Raw genomic sequence first — 20,765 nt, 5'->3', positions numbered from 1 at the left:
GTGTATTTAAACTTTGCATGGTATTAGAATATAAAAACAGAAATATTTTTTAATTATAAGCTTTATAGCTTGATTTAAGGATCTTTTATCATAATATTATTTTATGTGCTAATATGATGTTGTGAGTTATATAAGTATAGGCCAGATGCAAAGGTGTCATCAACATACTTTTAAATTTTACTCTTTTACTGTTGCATAGATTATCTTAGTTAAGACAATTGTGTTAGGCAATGTATACTTGTTATTTATAGAAAATGGCATGGATGGATGACTCTGGAAAGAAACATGAGACAAGTTTTGAGGAGGAAGAAACTAAGAAAAAAGTTCATCATCTTCAACAGCAGATAGAATTAAGGTATTAATTATTGTCCCTTAAATGTTGTACATTTAGATCATGTTTTGGTTGATTAGTTTTATTAATCTATGTTAGTTTGATTGTGCTGAAAGCTTTAAGCTTATTCAATCACTGAAATCCACTCCTGGAACCAACAAGTAATAAGAGGAGTGTAAGGTTTTTTGCTCATAGAAACAAAGGCTTGCCCCTGGTGGGGTTTGAACACACACAGCTGGCAGTCCTTAAATTACTTGCCTAACGTGTTAACCACTTAACACTAACAGGCAGGGCTGTTGTAAACTTTAATGACAACATCTATCCATGTTGTCCTAGAGAATCTTTAGGTACAAGTGCCAAGTTGGCCTTGATATAATTTATCAGCTGATTATTCACCATATAATGTTTAAAAGGTGATGGTATGGCAAACTTAATCAAATAGGAATATAACTGGTTTAAATAATTTGTGTAAACTTATCTTTGATATTATTCTTTGATAATGTAGTCATTTTCATAATAGTGTAAAGTCTTTACTGTGTTGAATTTTAAACCTGGGGCCAGTTTCTCAAAGCTCTGTTAAATTTAACCGTCCGTTAAATCCACTAACAGACAGTTAAATTTAACCTTTGTGTTAAATTTTGTTGCTCAAAATTAACGCTCACTTTAACTGCCACTTTAACAGCTGAATATGTCTGTTAATTTAATCGAGGTTTGAACCTCCGTTAAAATTTAACAGAGGGATCATAGAAATGATATGTGTATATGTGAAATGTATTTTTATGCGTTGGCAGTCGTATTTAAATGAAACATATGCAAATTATCAAAATAGATATAATGAAAAAACAAATCTAAATTCCTTATAGGTCTAGTTCCTTTTGCTGCAATCGAGATTTCTTCTTTTACATGACATTGTTTAAGTTTTTTCACTTTAGAGAGATCTACCATAAATTATTTGTTGTTAAAAGTTTGAGTATAAGTAACACCTATGTATGTTTTCTCCGTTCAATGTATGAGCTACCTTTCCTTTTTTTCTCTTCTTTTATTTCCCTTGTGAGTTTGTTTGTATGTACATGAGTATATATTACTGTAAAAGTGTGAGGTTTTGTTGCATTGAGTATTTATCAAAACTTCACACTTTTACAATAATATATAGATAGATAGTTTATTCATATAAGACGTGTACAAAATGCACATGGTCACAAAATACATACATTCAAATATAATTAAACATCACGTAATCATCAAAGTTAACATTATTTAGTAGCAAATATATACACATGTACATAATACACACACATACAATGTACCCATGACAAGGGAAATAAAGTTAAAAAAAAATATTTGTTTTTGTTCAGCTTTAAAACACATAATGATACATAAATGAATACAGTAAGGTTTTTCAATTTTAAGTGTCTATCAAAACATTTTTGTGTGGATGTTATTCTGTAACCACATTGCATTACAATTTTCTTACTAGTGTTAATGGGCTTTCTGACATAGATCTATCGTAAAATAAAATCAATCCAAGCAAAAATTCTAATGACAATTGGTTACGACTATTTTTAAATCTATTCTTCATACATATTTATTTTTGCTTCTGACACTGATCTCTCAGAATTTAAATTACATTATATTTCCTTAATCAACTCACATGTCAAATGATCACAGGTCAAAGTTCAATGTTAATTATTGTAAAAGAATTTATGCTGACGTCATTTGGTTTATTTACGTCATGTCTGACGTCATATGGGGTCTAAGCATCCCATTTTTATGCATAAATTAATTATTAATGCACGAATAATGTAAACTGTGTCAGAATTTGAGTTTAACACATCAAAATTTCCATTTACCAATTCCTCAAGAAGAAGAGTTTTTGTTAATATTGAAATTTGTTGCTCTTATCTTTTAAACATGATTATTTTTAGACAAGATATTTGACTCAGACGCCATTTTGCAAACTACAGAATGAGGAATTATGGGATAGAATGAACCTGTTAACAGCTGGTTAAAATTTAACAGGGGTGTTAATTAACACTCCTGTTAAAAAGTTTTGAGCAACAAGTTTTTAACAGGCTGTTAAGTAACAGTCGGTTAGTTATTTTAACGGACTGTTAATTTAACAGGCAGTTAAATTTAACAGAGCTTTGAGAAACTGGCCCCTGATCTTTATTTTAATAATATTTGTTATTAATTACAGTTGAAAAATATTAATGTTTGTCACTCATGTGGAATGATTGTTATAACTTTTTATATTTCTGAAGTCAACTAAATGTTTTGTTTCTTTTTACTCTATCAGAAATGTTCAAATTGCTGACTTACAACAGAAAATCTTTGATGCAGAGCAAGGTATTTATATAATGACTTCTAATACTGAACATTTGTAACAGTGATTTTTATTGGATAATCATGTTTATGTTATTTTTTATCGTCTTCAAGTTATGTATTGGAAAACAAGTTATGTATTGGGAAAAAAAGTGGTTGTAAATTATCATAAATTAGTTAAATGCAACAAGTATGTTTTGTGTTAATTTGATAAAATAGCTAGTTTATATTTATGTATATATTACAGAGGGTAAAGGCAAATCTACAAAGGATAATCTTCATACAATGATGGAGGCTAAGATAGCTCTCAAATGGCTTTTAGATCAGGTATTTATATATAGATGATAATAAAAGCTGTAAAATTGTTTAATTAACCCTTGTCCACAATAGTATCCAGGCATTTTACTTTCACCTAATTTTTGTTGCATTGTTAAATAGAAATCTATCTAAAACAATGGACATTTTTAAATCCAAAGAAGGATATGTCCATTTATCAGCATAAAGTTATAAAGACTGAAAAGAAGTTGTGATAATTTGTATATTAATAATGTTAATATTGTGTATACTTGCAGTCGGTGTCATTTAAAGCTGACAATAATCGTATACGGCTAGAGATGGAGGAAATGAAACATTCTGTATCTGACAGGAACAATGATAATGATGAAATTCTGAGTGAACTAGAGGAGAAAATAGAGCAACTGAAGAAGAAATATGAGAGAGATATAACCAGACTACAGTCTGATCATCAACAAGAGGTGAGTTGTGAGAGTCCATCAGTAAGAACTGAATTACATGAGAATATTATTTTAGAGATGGTGTTTTAAATCAGAGTCCACACATGAGGTTACATAACAGTGTAGTCATCCAGTCTAACATACTTAGACAGGTCACCACTTTATTGTAGTTAATTAACTCCTGAAAAGATTGTTAGGTTACACACTACCATATTTAAGTCAATGCAGATGATGCATACAGCTTGATAAATGTTTCAATTTTGTAGAATGGGAAGCAATGCAAACAATATGGCCATATTTTGAACGAAAGAAATATTCACGGAAAAGCTTTGATTACAAATGTACAAACTTTACTGGTGCTCTGCTGACAAAAATAATATTTTCACTTTCAGATAGAGATCTTGCTGGCATCTAGTGCTAATGTTGCTACAACCAGTACAGACTTGAAAGATGAACTTAAATCACAGGTACATACATCTATATAAACCTTATTTATACATGCCAGGAGAAACATGACATTGAACTGCATTGGTCAAATAATTTATGCCATTGATATTGGATCACCTGTGCTGGTGGTTTCAATCATGCTGGGTTATTTATTTCATTCATATAAAGAAGTATTTTTTTTAACTTCTGAGATGTCTGTGGTTGTACATTAGTGTTATCCCATGGCAAAGAAAATACACAGAAGGGGACTAGGCTATTTCTGCCAATAAATTGAGAAAGTTTCCATATCCTCGCAGCAGTGTCCCAACAAAACACCCAGCCAAAGAATAAATCTTGGAGAAAGCATTTAAATACTGGTGTGAAAGAAATTTTCCAAAGTTGGTCAGAATTTCGATATTTTGTAGCGTAATATACTTGCAGTAGGTAGTAAGTCTTGCATAAATAATCAAAATTAGCTAGATTTAATTGTAATGTTTTAATTAATTGTAGTTGAGTAAGTACAGTGTTTGAATTTTAAGACAAGCATTTCATTTTATTATTTCAGAAAAAAGAAATAGATGATCTGAAGAAACAGCTCAAGAAAAAGACTGTGGAATATAATAAAATGGAAAAGGTTTGTTGACCAGTCAATGTGGAAATTTAGCAAATCATAAGAATACTAAGGGTTTTAGGGTGTTTTTCTAAGTCAAAAAGAATAGAATTAATAAAGTTTCTGTTTAAAGAATACCTTTGAATAAAGATCTAGTTTATTTGCTTTTTACTACAGTCATATATGAATATCAGAATTGTTTTAATATCCATTTAGAGTGCTTATCATATGTATTAGAATTTTTTAAATGTAAATTACACATTTTCAGTTGGTAGCATACTGTCAAAGTATAGACTGTATATATCTTTTACATAATCTTATACTGAGTGTTAAAGTGTTGACATTATTTATCACATAAACTGCAACTAGTGTAATAACAACTTCACACGATCTCATTTGCTAGCATTAATCTATAGGCACTTAAATGAAAAATGACTCTTTAACAGTTTGCCGTTCTTAATTAAAAGAATATTATATTCATATAGATTCCATACTAAATTTATTGAAAAAAGTTTGATAAAAGAACATAATAAAACAAAATTATGCTCGCCAGAGGCTCGTATAATATGATTTTATTCAACTTGTTCAATAAATTTAGTATGAAACCTACACTCACTCAACATCCTCTATTTATTATATAGCACCTTACAAAGTACATGTACCAAGATAAGAAAGTTGCCTTGATGCCAGAGTTAACCGATGACGAGAGTGAGATTGCAGAACCCAAATCTCCATTTCTAGCAATGAGACCAAAGGTATTTGAGCCGCGTCACGACAAATCCAACATAGTGCGTTTGCGACCAGCATTGATCCAGACCAGCCTTCGCATCCGTGTGGTCTGATCAGGATTCATGCTGTCGCTTAACAACTCTATTACAAGTAGAGAAACTGATAGCGAACAGCATGGATCCTGGATCCATGCTGGTCGCAAACACAGTATGTTGGTTTCGTCGTGACACGCCTCATTTCTGCTTGTCTTGTTGCTTATTATCATGTTATGTTTTAAATGTTAAAATTCATATTGCTTATTTATATTGTAAGATATGTGTATGATAAACTGAGAAACATTATACATGTATAGGATCTGACTTGAGAAAATTTTATTAAACAAGTTCATGAAAATATTAGCGAGTAAGTCTCTCTCATAGGAGTAAATTAAGCTAAACAACTCGTTTACATCATTATTTTGACTGTTAACAGACACTTAATATGATACAAAAGTGGTGTTATATTACATAGAAAATTAGAGAGGTCATGTGACAAATTTTGAATGGAGCAATTGACAATTTTGTTACTTGCTTTGTTTGAGACAGTATCTTCAAATTTTGTTTTAAGGAACAAAGCTAAGAAACTTAGCAGTAAAGATTGAATAAGAAAAAATACACCTGTTTATAGAAAGTTCATTTAAACTCTTAATTAATGAGAAAGATTGCTAAGGATTACCTTGGTCATCATTATTGTATACCAGTGTTAATTGTTAAGATATAAAACACAAAGTTGGTATCTTTTACAGAGTACAGCTGCTGGAAGGTCTGTGTTTGGCCTGATTCAGACGGATGAATCTATCCGAAGTTCAGATGAATTTGAGAAACCACCACGACCTCCAATGAGAAAATCCGTATCGGCAGGAATGCTGGCCAGCAAAAAATCAACAAGGTCAAGCTCTAAATTTAAAGGAGACAATGAAGGGGCAAAGAAAACTCTGAAAAAGAAAGGTTCTAAGTCTGACCTAAAAGTTGATGAAGACGATGATGATGAAATTGATGAGGCTCACTTACGAAAGTTGCGAAAAAGATCATCAAGGTTTGATTTAAAACAGATTTTAGCAGAGGAGAAAGAAAAAATGGAAGAATTGCCACCAAAGAAAACACGTGCGTTACGTAAAAAGTCATCAAAAACAGATTTGGCGCAAATTGACACAAGTAATGAAGAGAACGTGGTTGTTACACGAGGTTTAAGTAAAAGATCGTCTAAGACAAATTTAAATGAAACATTTACTAGTGAAGAGAATGAGAAGTCCTCATTGAATGAAACATTTACCACTAGTCAAGAAGATGACGATTCCCAAGATTTGATGGATGGTGGCCTTAAAAAGAAAAGGAAACTTTTCAATGTCAAGGAAAGTTTCTTTAGCCCAGTAGAATTTGCTGACAGTAATGTTTAAATGTTATTGAGTTTCCTGTAGACATATATTTTTAGCTTATATTCATGGGAGCTTTTAGGATCAGTAGCTGACTTGATGACAACCTTGATAGTTTGTCCATACAATAGCAGTTCCAATTATTTTTTTTTATGAAACCAATTTTGCTTAGAATTTACACCACAAATACATTTTACAATGTAGTTTAAAAAAAATGTGGCCTGATGGCATCCTACTTTCTTAACTTAAAGCCTATGAATTGGCGTTATCTCACATGAAATGTAAACATATATTGTTTATGAATAATAACTGGAATACTTCCACTAGTCACAAGAGTTATGTTCAGCTTGGCTGTATATGATATTTTTCTACTTTCTTTCATAGAGCCATCATGTATCTTGACAATATCCAAAAAATATTTGTATGTAGGTACACAATTGATGTTACCGAGGTCAAGGTCACGCTGTTGAAAACAGGTTTTCTACCTTTCTTCTTACTGTTTGTCGGGTGCCCATGCCTGAAATAATGCATGGAAGGAAAATTGAGGTCTTCCTCCACCAGTAAAACTGGAATGTGGCCGTATGACCTGTAATGTGTCGGTGTGACATAAAACCCAATTAAACAAACAAACAAACTTACTGTTTATAATGATTTTCCTTTTCTTAAGCTGAAGAGAAGACTATAAGCAGTCTTCACTCGGGTGAAAAATAAAATGACCATTATGGCCCTCTTGTGTAGCTTAAAGCCTTGGTTGAGGTAAATCTCTAAAGCTTTTAAAGGATTTTGATCTAAATAAATTACAGGACAAGCCAAACCTGAAAAATTATTGTACATTTTGTTTGCATGAGCTACATATTATTTTGGTTGCTTGAGAGAATAAAAGGTTCAATGTAAGCTGTGATGATTTAGCCAAGTCCTTATGTGTTGTAAGAAACAGTGTTTTTCTGAATTCATGTGTATATGTACATATTGCGCTTTATAATAATGCATTTCCTGCGGGCAAAATATGCTAAAATTAGAAATACATTTACCTTTACTTAAAATGACTTCTCATGAATCATCATTAAGTTTGATTGGCAGCAACTATAGGGTGTTCTCAATTTAAGTAACAAATAAACTACTTATGAACCCATTACAGCCAAATAACTGTACCATAAAATATCTCCTCTATAAACCATCTCCTATTATGGTGTTTTAACTTCTTAAAATTATCCTTATAATAATTCTAATCATTAAATTTGGCCATTTTAATAGGGACCTCTGGTGAAACAATGTTCCACTGAAAAAAATAAATGAATGATCCTTCAAACAAGTTCTGTTAATCAATATACATGTACCATTATTTCATTATGATGCAGGGCCATCACAAAATTATTGCTACAGAAGTACTTTCTGACATGTCTTAATTTATTGCTTCAAATAAGTTTCCATGATTACTAAATATCCTTGGATGATAGAGTAAACATTTACTTAAAAGAAAATTTAAAAAGTTTACATGATTTTTTTTGTGATCCATTTAAATAAAACCGTGTTTAATGTTCATTCTCATAATGTTGCCAGTGCAATATATGATTACAGTCTATCTAGGATTGGTTAGTTATAACATAAATGTGTTAACTTTTATACTACTGGATTTGTGCAGTAAATCTGTCCTTTAAAATAAGAATTGTTGATTAATTTAAGGAGATTCCATATTACACTGCTGCTCAAATAGGCAGGGAATGTTACAGTATCTAATTTTGTTCGCTTCAAAAGTTGAAGCTACTAATATACAAGAGAGTTTTACATTACTAAGAGATCTCTAAATACTAAATACGAGTATGTTTCTCCTAACTGCTTGCTGTCTTTCACTATGTTAACAATAATTCTTTGAAAGCTTCTGAACTACTATTTCAGTTTCCTGTAACCATGCCTTTATGTTCATGTATTCTTAATTTTTACAACAACTTGTATATTACTTCATGTACATTTCCACGTTGTTATTGTAGTCTACTCTACATGTTTGTACAGTTTTTGCTATGTGTTGTAATTTATTGACGCAATGCAGATTAGTTTTAGTCAATTACTATAGAAAGCATGTCGATATAGAAACTATCCATACAGATTGTCAACACAATGTACTGATATCTTCATTGTAATCCAAACAAAAGTTTTAACATGAACTTTTGTGCTAGAATAATAATGATCAGCATAATTTTGTTTGTTTGTTATAAGTCATACCCCACATAGTTAAAAAGCATGTTTCCAACTTAAATTCAGACATTCCGGGATGTAACTACAGATTTAGAAGCTTTACATTAACAAGGTGGTAATAATTGTTGTTGATACATTAAATACTTTATACTGGCCCTGTGTCCACTAAGAGAAAAAATCAGATCAAATGATCCTGATTTTTGTTTCGCCTGCTGCACAGTAGTGCCAACATTTAGGGATCTATTCTATATCACCGTCTGGCCGTCTAGTTGTGCATATCATTGGCATTTTCCAGTTCAATGATTTTTTCAGAGTTATGGCCCTTTGATGATTTTTATTTTACAAGTTTGTCCGGACTACTTTTCTTATACCAATGATGCAATTTGAATGAAACTATAAGATTGGTAACATGTGCATATTACATGGGTTATCCGTTTGGAAGACTACTGAGTTATGGCCAAAGAATGTAGAAGGTGTTTTTGGTCCGTTAGTTATTTTGTGTTGCCTGCTATACAATAGCTGATACATGTTGCAAAGTAGCCAGAACTGATATAGATCACTTTCCATTGCCTGTCTGCAACAAAACTTGTCCGGGTTACCCAAAAACAACTAGTGCAATTCCATACAAACTTAATAGGAATGATCTGTACCAAGTTATGTTGTACATATTGTCTAGTTCAGAGTTAACAGGTTTTCCGGATGAATGATTTTTGGATGAGTTATGGTCTATTGATTTTTGTGTCTCATGCTACAAAGTAGCCGCGACATATAGGGAATAAACTCTCCTCGATACAAGTGCTTAATTGACTGTCATCAGGCGACACATGTATTTTCATTGTTTTATAAAACTAAAAATGATCATAAAATGGCACATAAACAAAATTTGAAAAAATGCTTGTTTACAAAAAGAAACAATCCTGTTCTGGGATAATATAATAATCGGATCAATTTTAGGATTTGTATCGATTGTGTATTGCTTGAATAAACTTGAATACCTTTAGTCTAAGATGTCATTCAGTTCAAGTTGAGTTTTTTTTTATTTTTCCTGATCTTTAAATCTTAGTAAAAAATGTTATCAAAATGTGCGTGTGTGACCGTGTGAGCATAAAAATCAGTTTCGCTGTCGAGTGCGGACCCGAATCATGTTACTATGACGCCCTTAAAAATTTAAAGCACAAAGTGGTGATAATTTTCAATCCATGCAATTTCCACGGAATATTCGCCAAAGATATGAATTTTGTGCCAAAAGTAGTTTACTGTACGGCGGTCAATGAGAACCTAAATTGACAGGTACCTGAGGCAATATGAAAAGGATGTAACCCTTTAACGGGGCTGTTGGTACCAAGCTAAGGCCTTGCCTTTCAATGCACGTTTCTCTGTGCAAGGGGCTCACGCACTCTTGCACACTTGTCATCCCTGCATCCTTTGTAGGGCCACTACCTCCCCGGGCTTTAGTCAGGACATCGACAACAAGTTTGCAGATTTAAGTTCTGGTCTTTGTTTATATTCGCCATCCCAAGATCTTCATATCTCCTGCCTGTGCCTTGCGACGTGCAGGCACCTAGGGTTGCGAGAAGTTAACCAGTATTCGTACTTGACGGGAATAGTTTTGGACTTTGCGCTAAACTTCTCCGATAAATGCTCTTAGGTACCCAGCTGCCCTTGAGAAATCTACAAATGCTTTCAACGGACATTATATATAAGACGTTTTCCTTTGTCATTTTTTAATTTGATTTATAACAAATATAAACCAGTTTATAAATGTCATTCATCAACAGTTTATTTAGAAAATAATTTTGTTAAAGTGTTGAAAAGCATATTTATGCCATAACAAACAACCACAAACAAAAACGAGAAGCAGGAACACTACCTTTACACGAATCATTTGTGTCACAATTAAAATACATTTTGTATAAAACGGAATCGAGAAAGGTAACGTTTTTCTAGAAAAGTGTTTTAAGTTTATATGATGGTTAAGAAAAATAACATTGTACATGTAACCCCGTTTTGTGACGTACTGCCTATTGTTCTCTTGAGAAAGGATAACAATACCATCAATAAGAACTTAATCAAGATACTTCAGTGAGAACAGTAACATCCTTGTCATCTTTCTGAAATGAAAGAAAATGGATCATATATCATAGCAATAGAGGTAAGTCATAATAATCTAATAAACATATTTTAACAATTCATCTTCTGTAGAGCAATGCCTTTTAAGAGACAGATTAATTTGGTTGTATGTGGACGCTGAAGAGAGGTTGGGTGTCTTGTGAAGTCCTACTATAGGAAGTATTGGTACGTTTAAGAGGTTTTTGCTTTATATAGAGACAATCTGTTGAGGTTACACTATATTTCTATTTAAGATGACTTATATAAATTGTTCAAATAAAAAAAACGTATGGGAAGTACATTTTAAAAAAAAAACCTTAAAACTACAATGTTCACGTCAAACGGTATCTTACAATGACTTTCAACAGATAAGACAAAGTAATAGACAAGCATAAATAACGTGTTTTGTATACCGTTACAGCACTGTTATATAACTTACATTTTTACTACTGTTCTTGTTTTCTTTTTTGTCCTCGGCTTCGTCTACTTTACTGGACTGAGCTTTAAAGAAGTCTCCTATAAGACTTATCAACATAGAAAGCCAAGCCAGGCCGAAAAATATCCACCAACAAACCATAACCTTGTACAACCCACGAGCGTCCGATTCAGTTTGACCTATCAAATTCAATATAAATAAAATATTCAAAAAAATTATATTCGCTTCGGTCGTTACAGCCATTAAAATTAGACGTTATGTACAATGTAATGCAATAAAGAAAAATATTTTAAAGAAAGCTGGCATGTTCTCCGTTAAACGAGCGTCAACGGTTTAGTTTTACTTTGACATGGTGCATTTGTCCTGCATAGCCTCATTGCAACTTGTACTAGCCTGTCTTGCATTTGGATAAGTTGATCTAATTAATGAAATTCATGATACATGTATTCAACCAAAGTTTTATGCTAAGGAATATGTGTAGCAGCTCAGGTCATATAAGCGAACAACCGTTTGTACTTGGTCATACAATCTGTCAAGACATATAACTATGTAATGCCGGTTTTCATTGGATGATCATGACGTATGCCCTCAGCATTAACGGTTATATACTATGACATGACGCATCAGATGAAAAACAAAAAATTTAAAATGCGGCTTATAAAGTTTTGGAAGCCAGAACTATATGCACAATTTAACTGCTGAAATCCAATGAATAATGCTTTTATCCACCGCCCCTCCCCATAAAAAGCGTTGTGCTGTAGTATAAATGCTTTGGTTATATGTAAGTGTATAACCGATTGTTTACCATATAACTCTCTCCCAGCAGTTCAGGTTATATAAGTTTACTACAGTTTTCACCGGACCATAAATGAACCGTGCCATGACAAAACCAATATAGTGGGTTTGCGACCAGCTTGGATCCAGACCAGCCTGCGCCTCCGCGCAGTCTGATCAGGATCCATGCTGTTCGCTTTCAGTTTCTCTACTTGTAATAGGGTTTGTAAGCGAATAGTATGGATCCTGATCTGGCTGCGCGGACGTGCAGGCTGGTCTGGATCCCTGCTGGTCGCAAACCCATTATGTTGGTTTTGTCGTGACACGGCTCAAATATAATCGTGCATTTACCTGGTACGTAGTCACCGAAGCCTACAGTAGTAAGAGTTACCATGGTATAATACCAGGCTTCCAGGTACGTCCAACCTTCTACCTCTTTAAATATAGCCGCTGGTATCAACGAAAATAACACAAAACATATAGTGGCAAATAATGCCCTCTTTCCGACAGCTTCACTCTTTGGATATTTTGGAAAGAATTTTTTTGCCTCCAATTTCTTGTATGGAGTGGCCAATCTTTCACCAATGGCAGAAAGAAATAACGCAGTTAAAGGAATGCCAATGATTGCGTAGAAAACAAAAAATACGCGACCTCCTGTAGTAGTTGGGGATATGTGCCCATAACCTGCAAGAAAATAGACAATATTTACCAGATTTTTATTATCTCGTGTAACTTAGTCTTTTATTCTAGAAAAATGCATTATGCAGAGTTTAAATACCATTATTTATGAACATTTTAAAGTCTTTTTCTCAGGATATTAAGAAATAGAAAATATATTTTCCATATAATTACTTTAATGGTCAGATGAAAATATTATATTTATTATTTATATAGTTCTTCCATAACATTATTCTTCAATTTCCAAATAAGTCAGTTTCCTATAAATGAGCCGCGTCACGACAAAACCAACATAATGGGTTTGCGAATAGCATGGATCCAGACCAGCCTGCGCATCCGCGCAGTCTGATCAGGATCCATGATGTTCGCTTACAAACCCTATTACAAGTAGAGAAACTGATAGCGAACAGCATGGATCCTGATCAGACTGCGAGGATGCGCAGGCTGGTCTGGATCCATGCTGGTCGCAAACCCATTATGTTGGTTTTGTCGTGACGCAGCTCAAATGTATTCTCAAAATACATCGGTGTCGTAGTTATAATCCCTTAATAATGAAATGTCTGTTTTGTCTTTGCAAAGAAAGGAAATTAATTACCAGTTGTGTTATGTAGCAATTAATGATAGTTTATGCTGGCCTAATAGCTTACCTTTACAACATACATTTACTTGGATTTAATTAAGATAAAGATATAAACAAGAGGGCCCTGAACATAAAACTCTCCATGAACAATAATAATTGTGACCCTAGGGCTTTTATTTGACCTAACTTGTTAGACACCCATTTGAAGATGTTTCATGCTAAATTTCTAAGAAATAGCTCTTTGGGTGTTTTAAAAGAAGATTGTTTTAAGTTTTTACTATATTCATATAAGGAAAATCAATGACCCCCGGGGGGCGGGGCAAATTTTGACCTCAGGTTTTTATTTGAACAAACTTTGGTAGACACTCACTAGAAGATGTTTCATGCTAAATATCAAAGCTATAGCTCTGGGTTCCTTAAGCAATGACCCCGGGGGGCAGATCAAATTTTGACCCCAGGGCTATTATTTGAAGCATATTTATTAGATGATTTTTTTCAGTTTTTACTTTATGCATACACATGGCGGGGCCAATTTTGATCCCAGGGCTTGGGCTTGGAACTTGGAAGACTCACTAGAAGATGTTTCATCATACCAAATATCTAAGCTTTAGCTCTTTGAAAAGAAGATATTTTAAGGGTTTTTTCTTTTTGTTTCCATGGCAACCAGAGTTCTGCATTGAATTACATTCTTTGAACAATTTCCAAAGGTGACCGTCAAAGAAACATTCCAGTGAAGTTTGGATGTTTGCTTAGCGGTTTGTGAGGAGAAAGTCGTTTAAAGTTAAAATTAACGGACGAAGGACTGACGGGTGCCGGATGAAAAGCGATCACAAAAGCTCACCTTGTCACTTTGTGACAGGTGAGCAAATGAAAACCGGGATATAGATAGAAATTAAAATCGGGATATGCTAAGTAGAAAGAAATAATAACCAGTTGTTTAAAATAATGAAATACCTATTGTTGTTATTACTGTTGTTGAGAAAAACACAGACGGTCCATATTCCCAGTTACTAGAGCTGGACGTGTCCGAGGTTGCTATGACACCGGAGTCGTATGCTTCTATAACAGCAGCCGCGAAATCTGATAATTCACTAGATGTCACACAGGTGTTGTCAGCTTAAAATATAAAAAATACATTTTTTGTGAATAGGCCAGATATTACTTTCGGCTGCTTAACTTTTATATCCTAAAGGGATACATGAAGTAAATTTTTGACACTATTTAAAAAATCTGACTTAGGAATTGCTTCAAAAATAAAAGACATTAACGGTTAAAACAATATTAAGTTATAAAACGTCTGTGTCTAATTAGCTGATATTAAATAAGGAAACGTCTCTTACATTTTCTTAGATGAAGAACTTTAGGACATATTTATTTATTGGCTGAATTAATGTTGAAAAAATACAAACGGAGATATGTTTGAACGTATGACTTCGCTTGTGCGGATGTACCACATATTAATGCATGTATGTTAAAAATTATTTAAGCCCTGTGACATTCGCTTTTGCCTGCTGTAAAACACACATATATAATTGTAAACTTACTTAGAAACTGGGAAAATTTTGCAGATTGTGAGACAGAAATTTCCTCCTCGGTGTCCTTCTCTAGAGCCATAAATATTGCCCCTCCTACCAGTTGATATATTATAATGACAACTGCGAGAATACATAACGTCATCCAGTGCATCTTGTAACTTACATATAGTCAATGCTAGTATCATCTATAATATAAAATAAATATATTATATTCTATGGTATGATCGTGTATGTATATATATCATCTAACATTTAGTGACTGATCAACTTCCAATTTTGAGGTATATTTGTGCAAATGGGCGTGCTCTGTCGTGAAAATGGAACTTTCCCTTGTAAATGTACGGATTTCAATGGCTAAAAAGTAAAATGAACTTTCAACAGTTCAAAAACTGGCCTATTTATAGGCTGGTTGGTCTGTATCCTGGTAAGTCCCAGCAGCTAAATTGTTGAGGATATTTTTTGACTTCCCTTATGTTTCAATTATATAATCATTAAGAATATTGCTAAGCAAATAATTCCATGATGAATAAAACACATATACTTATATATGCAGTGTAAATGATATTAGTTAAATTAGATAATTACAGTAAATAAAGAAAGGTTAAAGCACATAAAAAGTAAGCTGTACAAAAGCATATTTATAGTCAATCAATAAACACGCGAATTTTATTATTTTAGGCAAACATTACACTTATATATTATATAAACAAAATCAGCCTTTGTCCGATTGTCTTACATTATAACAATTCTCAAAACATATCGAATTTACAGACAAGAGTGGTTAAAACAGTACTGAAATTTGACTTTCTGCAATGCCATAGCGTCTCATTAGCGGTGCCGTACTATATATCATATATCATATAAGTCATTATGATGAAACAAAATATGTCATGAATAATTTATATAATCTAAAACCGCATTATCTTCTTTCAGTTTTATGAATTATACTCGAGTATTTTAGCTGTACGTGAATGTAAAAATAGATATTTTTATGTTATAAGTTGCTTCGTTATTTATCATTGTATTGAAGGTTACAATAAAAAACAACAACAACAAGGGTTTTGTCAAGTGTTATATTTTTGATGAACGTCATTATCATTTCACTTCATTGGCAAAATTTGTATTTTAGAAATGAAAATGATGAAAATTATGGCACTTGTCTGTAAACTATGTTACTAGTACATAATCTTTAAACAGAACTGTAACGTAGCAGTGTTTGTATCTACTGTTGTAACAACTAATCATGACGCTGTTGCTGCTGCTGATGATGATGATGATTATGTAGATGCTGCTGATTCTGCTGTTGCTCCTGATGATGATGATGATGATTATTATTATTATGATTATTATTATTATTATTATTATTATTATTATTATATATCATGATAACAACAGTATCTTACAAATATAGTTTTTATATTTTTTGAAGTTATGATAAAATGAAAAAAAGGAGTGCAAGAACCTAATTTAATCTGAAGATTCATTATTAGAGAGTCACAACATGTTGAATTTGGATGTTTTACTGGGAATTGACACATCTTTTGAAAGTTGTAATAGCAATAAATACTCTTTTTAGAAAAAAATGATATGAAAGATAAGTCAGTTAGCTTTTATCAATACACGTATCTGATTTATTCATTTCTTTCCGTGGGGTAAAAAATAATAATTTTTTACCAAGATTTCATTGAAAATTCAGTTTCGGCTGGGAAAAAAAGGTAACTGTAATAAATAGATAGTACACATATTCCTATATTATCCGGAAATATGTAGGTAGCGTATACATGTACATGTATTATACTCGTTGTTTAAAAATATTGAACGAAATTAAAAATGATGGCATACATTTTATAATGTAATAATAATAATTAATAAAGTTCTTTTTTTCTTACATATACTAGTTTTATATAGAAATTTATAGTTGCTTTATAATAGAAATGTTGAAGATAAATGTGTTATATACATACCTATTTCAACTTTAACCACACCGTTAATATTAATACATCCAAGGTTAATTTTCCTCTTGTGTACAAAATTTATAAAATGAAATTGTATGAAACAGAAATACCAAGCACTGTCCGGAGTCTGAAACAGTATCCTAATCTGTTTAATGTACACTATCGTAGTTAAAGTGAATGTACATTATCTAAGTTGAAGTGAAAATATGAATAATAGATTAATGAATTTCAAAGTTTTGCATGATTTCCTTCAGTTGTACAATGGTACACTTCTAGTTTAAAAATCAATTGTTATTTGTACATTTTGTTGTTAATTATTAAACTCTGTGTTTGCTTCAAGTTTAAAGTAATTATGTCATGAGGGAAAACATAATTTTAAGCTTTTAAAGTGATGAAATTGAGTATTATAGAATTGAACAAGCATTTCTTTACCTAAGCTAATCAAAACTCATGATGGTGATTTAATTTTACCATTATATGGTAAACACGTAGTCAAGATATTTGATTAGTAAAACAGGTAAAATAAATGAAACCATAAACTTTTCATCAGCAACAAAAATTATTTATAAAAATCAAGACAAGAACTACCATGAAGCAACTCTGATCTGATTAGTTTAAAAATAATTTATTTAAATCATTTGTACAATAATTTATAGCGTGTACGAACTGGACAGACGGACAGACAGCTATGAAATCTTAAATGTGTCCTTTCTGTATAAGAATATTGTACATGTATATAAACAAATCATGGCATTTGATTACAATAACATGTTCATGTAAATTTTACAAAGCATAACAATTCATAATTATCTAAACAGGTCTAATAAATGAAAATGTTCATACGCACATATATGTATGTTTATATTTAATCCGAACCACGATGGATGTGCATTATAAATATGAACATAGATCTATATATATTTTTTTTGGTGAAATCTATTCAATATATTTACATAATAAACTCCGTTTAAACAACTGAACATGATTTTTAACTTAAGCCTTAAACATTTCGCTAAAGGATTATATGTTCTAATCTATTTAAAAATTTGAAATGTGATAGATCAAAAAGTTTATTATCAGGGTCGAAAATATTCGAATTGTTTTGGTTCTGTTTAGACCGGTGCTAGGGGGCGAGGACGTTGATAATGGTACAAGAGTTGTGTAACGGACTCCTTACAGACGGACGCGGGTGCCATAACAAAAAAGCACTCAAAAAGAGTATATAATTGTAAAGACGAAAAAGGTTAATCACATGTATTTAAAGTTGTATTAATTTGGCAAATATAAAGTGTCAAATGTACAGTGTCATTACGCATGGAGCTTAGGAGATAGTATTTCGACTGCAATGTATTATTTTGAAGCCAAACCTCGATAAATATTTCAGTAAGAGTTTGATTGAATGTCTAGCATCGTACTGTCGTCTGATTTCTTGAAAACGTTTTGTGATACTTTCTTTGTTTTTGGACATTATTTGGAACCCACGACGGAAAGAATACCTCCACGAATACTGGATATGAAAATCCCATACAAAAATTGGCAAATACAGTGGAAAATCTAAGGGTGAAATTACAATCAATTTCCTTAAAAGATATATTTTGCCACTGCATGGTACGTACATTATAGATGTACATGTATATACAATGTGTCGGCTTCCTTCAATGGTCCAGACATTTAATTACAATAACATGTTCATGTAAGTTTCACAAAGCATAAAAAGCATTATTATTTAATAATATTTAGACTAATAAATAAAAATGTTCATACACACTTATATGACTATATCTAATCCGTACACGATGGATGTGCATTTTAAATTTGAGCATATCTAATTAATATTTTTTGTCAAGTCTATTCAATAGATTTACATCCCCTTTGTTTAAATAACTAAACATGATTTTTAACTTAAGTTTTAAACATTTCGCTAAAGGATTATATGTTATAATCTCTTTAAAAATTTGAAATGTGTCAGACTTTAAATATATAAATAACTATCATGGTCTTACTTTACAGATCAAAAAGTTTATTATCAGGGTCGGAAATATTCGAATTGTTTTGGTTCTGTTTAGACCGGTGCAAGGACGTTACCCGACACTTATGATTGCCATGGTTACATGACTCCCACAGTCGCTAAAATGCGAATTATACTAGAACATGATTTTGATAACTCATAATAAAACAAAAAATGCTTGTGAAATATAAATTCATTTTTCTGTATTTGTTGTCATTCTTCTGATTAAATTTCAACTTGCAGTCACAGTGGCGTTATCTTTCTGTCATGGACTTAAAAATGCCACAAAACTAACTCGTAACAAAACGTTTTCACTAACTCTGACATCACAGTGATGCAAAACATTAAAGCAAACCCTAATTGAAAATTTATTGGGATTTGGCCCAAATGAAGGAATCTGCGGCAACATGTCCGTCTGAGCTTCGTATGACATCAATAGTGATCTATAAAGAAACCTATATAAAAATTTCACAGCAACAGTATCGTAGCTTACGGAAACAATATTCATTTCTGAGGCATAATACGCCTATAAGCTATGATGGTATCATGTAATTTTTTTCTTCATACTTTTGACTTACTGATCACAATGTAGTGAATTTGGGGTTTGATTATTTGAGGCTACATCGCAATAGCAGAAAAGCTATAGAGAAAAAAAGTGAGTCTTTGACATGTAACTGCGATAATGGCCTTGACGTGAGCTATATAAATATTATGCGCTGATATTTCTCGATGTGGTTAATGATTAATTGTGCCAAGTTTCTTTGAATTTTCACAATGGTATAAGAGTTGTGTAACGGACTCCAAACTCCTTACAGACGTACGCGGGTGCCATAACCCTAAAAAAACACTCAAAAAAGAGTGTATAATTGCACGGATTTAATATAAATCCGTGATAATTGTAAAGACAAAAAAGGTTAATCACATGCATTTAGAGTTCATTAATTTGGCAAATATACAGTGTCAAATGTACAGTATCAGTACAATACTAGTAAATAGCTATATTGTATTGATGTGATCCGAAATTATGTTGATGATCTTTATATCCTGTCTTTGGATCTCTTCAGCACGCATGCATGCATGGACCTTAGATAGTATTTCGACTGCCACTGTATTATTTTGAAGTCAAATCTCCATAAATGTTTCAATAAGGGTTGGTTGGATATATCTAGCATCGTTCTGTGGTCAGATTTCTTGAAAAGGTTTTGTGATATTTCTTTTATTTGTTTTGGACACACCTTTATTTGGAAACCCACGACGGAAAGAATATCTCCACGAATACTGCATGAGCACTGCATGGTACTTACATTTACATGTATCACGGATTTATAAATCCGTGCATGTATATATATATATACAATGTGTCAATGACCTTGAAAGTTATAATTATATAATACGCATAAAGATCCATGTACACGTAAGTGTAGACCTCCAGTTTCTATGTTACTTAATTCATATAAATTACACTTTAGAATAATGATTGAACCTTTTTCACAGAAATGTATACGTGTCGCAAGTAGCATCGAATCGTATCATTTATTCAGGGTATTATACATAAATACATAGTTACAATTTTAATAGTATCATATATAATTATATCAACTTGCATAGATATAAAAACACAAAAAATGCAACAAAAATAATTATAAGATTACACATGTATAATTAATTAGTATGCCCATTAAGCTTAAAGCTTATTCCAATAGGGTCCATTTACTGTAAAATTATCACACTTACTTATAAAATTATAATAATAAATGAATTATTAAGAAGTTGAAAAGTTTTGCAAAATTGTTCAACAATCAAGACACATCAATTGATTGATAGTTTGACTGATGACTATAGAAAATAGATCATTATCTTAGTCTCTCGTTTTACTGGTTAATAGGAAGAGTGTACAGTAATCTATGCGACAATTAACTTTAACAGCTACATGT

At 32.1% G+C, this 20,765-nt stretch overlaps 2 protein-coding genes across 3 annotated transcripts in view; one reads left to right on the top strand and one right to left on the bottom strand.

The window, feature by feature from the left end:
• LOC132752542 (chromosome-associated kinesin KIF4-like) overlaps positions 1 to 7,360 on the top strand; it is a 30,687-nt gene extending 23,327 nt beyond the window's left edge. For both annotated transcript variants that reach the window (XM_060742874.1, XM_060742873.1), the window contains exons 20-27: positions 252 to 355; positions 2,628 to 2,677; positions 2,901 to 2,980; positions 3,226 to 3,408; positions 3,780 to 3,854; positions 4,379 to 4,447; positions 5,065 to 5,178; positions 5,937 to 7,360. In XM_060742874.1, coding sequence (XP_060598857.1) covers positions 252 to 355; positions 2,628 to 2,677; positions 2,901 to 2,980; positions 3,226 to 3,408; positions 3,780 to 3,854; positions 4,379 to 4,447; positions 5,065 to 5,178; positions 5,937 to 6,587 — 1,326 coding nt within the window. In that variant the 3' untranslated portion in view covers positions 6,588 to 7,360. The remainder of the gene's footprint in view (positions 1 to 251; positions 356 to 2,627; positions 2,678 to 2,900; positions 2,981 to 3,225; positions 3,409 to 3,779; positions 3,855 to 4,378; positions 4,448 to 5,064; positions 5,179 to 5,936) is intronic.
• Positions 7,361 to 10,488: 3,128 nt separating this feature from the next.
• On the bottom strand, positions 10,489 to 15,051 carry LOC132752547 (potassium channel subfamily K member 2-like). Its single transcript, XM_060742881.1, has 5 exons — positions 14,878 to 15,051; positions 14,288 to 14,449; positions 12,427 to 12,759; positions 11,305 to 11,480; positions 10,489 to 10,867 (listed from the first exon to the last, which is right to left on the bottom strand). Exons 1-5 carry the CDS (start codon positions 15,017 to 15,019, stop codon positions 10,826 to 10,828), a joined length of 855 nt encoding a protein of 284 aa, XP_060598864.1. The 5' UTR covers positions 15,020 to 15,051; the 3' UTR covers positions 10,489 to 10,825.
• Positions 15,052 to 20,765: the final 5,714 nt, after the last annotated feature.

This window comes from Ruditapes philippinarum, unplaced genomic scaffold, assembly GCF_026571515.1.
Source record: "Ruditapes philippinarum isolate M1 unplaced genomic scaffold, ASM2657151v2 ctg2461_1_1_1_1, whole genome shotgun sequence".
In the NCBI taxonomy this organism is placed as follows: Eukaryota; Metazoa; Mollusca; class Bivalvia; order Venerida; family Veneridae; genus Ruditapes; species Ruditapes philippinarum.
Note: the sequence above shows the minus strand (reverse complement) of the source record. Positions and strands in the feature narration are given on the sequence as shown.